This window comes from Pterocles gutturalis, unplaced genomic scaffold, assembly GCF_000699245.1.
Source record: "Pterocles gutturalis isolate BGI_N339 unplaced genomic scaffold, ASM69924v1 scaffold22364, whole genome shotgun sequence".
Taxonomy (NCBI): domain Eukaryota; kingdom Metazoa; phylum Chordata; class Aves; order Pterocliformes; family Pteroclidae; genus Pterocles; species Pterocles gutturalis.
In genome coordinates this window covers 18,577-22,428 of record NW_010133795.1, presented here as the reverse complement: position 1 = coordinate 22,428, position 3,852 = coordinate 18,577, and the positions used below count along the sequence as shown (strand labels likewise).

The 3,852-nt window shown below is 37.3% G+C and overlaps 1 protein-coding gene across 1 annotated transcript in view; it reads right to left on the bottom strand.

Annotated features, from left to right (window-relative positions):
* Positions 1 to 487: 487 nt before the first annotated feature.
* The window catches only part of DCAF13 (DDB1 and CUL4 associated factor 13), a gene marked incomplete at its 5' end in the record, with an annotated part of 20,419 nt that continues 17,054 nt past the window's right edge, over positions 488 to 3,852 (bottom strand). Inside the window, 2 exon segments of the mRNA XM_010081379.1 lie at positions 488 to 973; positions 1,809 to 1,972. Coding sequence (XP_010079681.1) covers positions 886 to 973; positions 1,809 to 1,972 — 252 coding nt within the window.

Genomic DNA, 3,852 nt, shown 5'->3' with positions numbered 1-3,852 from the left:
GAGAATTTCCTAGACAAACAATAAAAGAACTTTGGACTACATGTACCTTGTGAAACGTGAAGCTTTTGGTTTTCTATATAAACTTAAAATAGAAGGCTTATAATAAATCTCACCTAAAGAAATTTCTGTGTTTTATACAATGTACATCATCTTTCACCCACATTTTAGAAGTTTTAAGTAAGCTAAAGAGAAAATATATTTATTCAACTATGTCATTATTAATATTAGCAGCTTCAACAGTCTGAAATTTTGTCAAGTCATATAACAATAGTTAAGAAGACAGAACAAAGCTATAAATATGTTTACACATGTCCAACAATCTTGTTGAATTACTTTGGGACAAATGAAAAATAATACATCGTACTCCAGGAAGCATAATGCAATATATTTGTCAGCTGGAATAATCAAGATCTAGTCCATTGCCTTAAGGTCACTTGTTTACTTTATTAGATTTGTTAAAAAAAAAAGTGTAAGAACAACTGATTTTTAACTCTATATGGAAGGGGTTTTTGTCTCTGACAAATCTGAATCGAGTTCATCCTTCTTTGCAGTAACGGTACCATGGAATAGGACTGGAACTACAGATATCCTCCACCAACCACCAAGTTATCTGCTTATATCCAAAGGGTCAAACTCCACTGCAAAGCACAGCGTTGGGCTAGTAACATCAGACAGGGAAAAGTCAATGAAAGATTACAGGGCCAATTCTGACGGCTAACTAAAGCAGACGATGACTTGAGAAATCAGAGCATGTGCATACTTGGAAGAAAAGCCCTATTTCTGGAGCCATACGCTGTCTTACCAATGGCCATCAAGTTTTGTACAGTGGATTCACTCAATAGTGACATTTTCTCTCATTGTGACATTTTATACATGTGAAAACAATTATTTCACTACTGCTACAATATGTTTCTTTCTCTCCGACACAAATGGCACAGATCCTGGTTTGCTGTGCTTACGACGATTCAGTTCCCTAGAAACAAAGAACAGAAAAATGTAGTCAAGTAGGCAGCACAAAGATTTAACAAATACTAGCTTCCTCCTTAAGCTACTAAGGTAGATATCCTACAATTTAAAAAAATAAAAAGTTAAGAATTGCTCTGCTTTCATTAATCAAAGGCCATGTACTTCCTCCTCTGAAAAGAAGAACTGTCCCTTTGAAAAATAACTTCAAAATTGGCGAATTTATAAAAGTTTCAAATCAAGACTTTTCTTGGGAAGCTCATCTTACTTGCTTTTCGTGCCAACAGGATTTGCTACTCAGGTTTGTAGAGTCAGCTGAGAAAGACGACTAAAACCCACCACTTTTTGGTTTTACTGTTAATGTAATGGCTACAGCAAAGCATGTGACCTTCTGCTCCTAGAAATGCCAACAGGGCAATGATCCAGGTGACTGAAAGCACTCATTCTGGAGCATGGCAACATTAAAAGAAAAGACGACAACAGAAAAACCCCACTAAACCAACCCTCCACCACCCCAAAAAAAAAACCCTCCACACACACCCACCAGGCCATTCTGTTCCCAATGTCGCACCATGTCACACTTAACAGAGCACTGTGGCTCCTTCCAACGTGGTATTTGCTCCCATTTCTTAAGAGAACTTCTGGGAAGCAGCCAGTCCTCATCGATACTGGCACTTGTCTGCCTTTTCCTTATTATCAAAGGTTAATCAATCTAGTAGTTCATGAGCACTTATGTTCCTCCCACACACTGGAGCCCTAACACTCCCATACTTTGCTGCTACAGTACCGCAGTGATGCCTTTTATTAAGATCAAGAGAAAACAAAGCCAGAAGAGGAAGACATACTTTCGCCGACGAGCTTCTCTCATGATACGTTGCTCCTTGATTTGGCAAAATATACTTTTAGGCAAGTGACGGTGTCGAGCTATGCGTCTGATCTGTGGGTGATACTGGAACTTCTCCTTCAGCTTCTGATTGTAATTCATAGCTGCCTTCTCTCGTGGTGCAAGCTATGGGGAAAACAACAAACGTGCTATAAAAGAAGAGGGATTTAACTGTCACAGTTTTCTCTACAAACCAAAATCTTAACTTTTAATTCAAATGGCTTCCTTCTAGCAGATAGCTTTAACCACAGAAACTTCAGCATTAGGGTAGGCAAGTATTAAAAACTTACAATTTCAACAATACACCAATGCTCAAACACAAAGCATCACAGGTTTCAAAGTTCAGTGAAGTAACTGAATTTACTTCCTGAAAATCAGGTTTAAACGTGCTGCAGAGAAAGAAGAGATAACAGAAATATCTGACAGTGAAACCTCTGATCAGAGCCTGCCCGCTCTCCTAACCCCTGCTGATGATCAACTTTTGCTAGGTTAGCTGTTAGGAAAATAAGCATTAGGACCAAAAGTTTTTTTTTCAAATGTGCATGTTTCCTTTTGGTCCTAATGCTTATTTACCGAAAGGAAAAAAAAAAAAAAAATCTGTGCATTGTATTTTTGTTTAAAGCATGCATTGCTTCACAAGGAATATCAGTTTCTAAGCATTTTGGATTTGCTTGCATCTCTAGGGATTTCATCTGCACTACAGTCTAGCGAGCTTTCAGACTTTGACCAAAGCAGCAAGTGAATCTTTATGGAAAAAAGTCCTCTACTCCCAAGCCACTTAATGTTTTTTTAATATAAACAGAAAATCTGTTAATATTAACAGAGGTTAATCCTACCCTCTTCTTCCTACCCTCCCTCCCAAAAGAAACTCTATAACTCCAATATGTCAGGCACCTAAAAACCTTTCATATTCTCAAACAAGCAGTGGCACAAGTCTTTAGCCCTCCCACATTTACTTCATCCGCTACCACCTGCACCTAGAGTATTAAAAGCAAAACAACTGTTCAGACAACTATATATTCAGCTTTGTAACTGACTCAGTTTCACTAATTTCTTACTTTCTCATTTAAAATACAGAACCTGAGTTTCAGACACTAGCAAAGAGAAAAGGCAATAACAAACCCAACAACTTTATTACACACACAAAAATTTGGAAATTCCACTTTCATTATTATGAAACATTTTATTTTTTTTATTCCCTGTGAAATGAGCAATTGGCTATTTCTTCTCCGCTCTGGAGGTCACTTTTGGAAGTGAATTCTGTTAGAATATTTAATCTTTTCTGAAAAAAATAACTATCATACTCAGGTAACTTTGGTCCAAAATACCACTAATGCTCTGAAAGCAAGTACTAATAAAACATATGGCGAAGGAGTTTCTCCTTTGGGACAAGAAAGAAACCAGGTACCAGATTGCAGAGCTGCTCATTGCTCAGAAAATTCTTATTCAGGCATCAGAGATAGGTAATACCCTTAACCTCTCGTTCCTCCACCCCCTCTTATGTGTAAAAATGAATCCTTCCGCTTTACTTACATCTATTGTGACCTCTCTCAAACAGCACATGTGTAAATTTTACAATCTCAACCGAACAAAGCCCCCCCCAGCCCTTTACTGAAATTCCTTCTAGTGAGCCAGAATGAAGAGCTGGTTCACTTTCAATAAATCCCAGGTGTTCCAACTCTGCAGAAAACTGCGAACAGAATCCAAATTAAAAAGCTTTTATTTTAATTAAATGCAATGATTTCCTTTAATTTAAGAAGAGTAAATTGCTGCTGATTTAGTATAACCTCGATGATTCTACAGACGAGAAGTGAATCTGTAAATTAAAAATACATCCAGGATATCTTATTTTAAAAATTAATATAGATTAGGAGGTTTATATTCGAGTCTGATTCCATTTTTATGTATAATGTGGTACACAGAAAGGCACGTAGTTGGTTACTTTCCGTCCACCTACCAAATGCAAATGCCCTGTATATATACCACGCTGTGCTAAGTGTACGCTG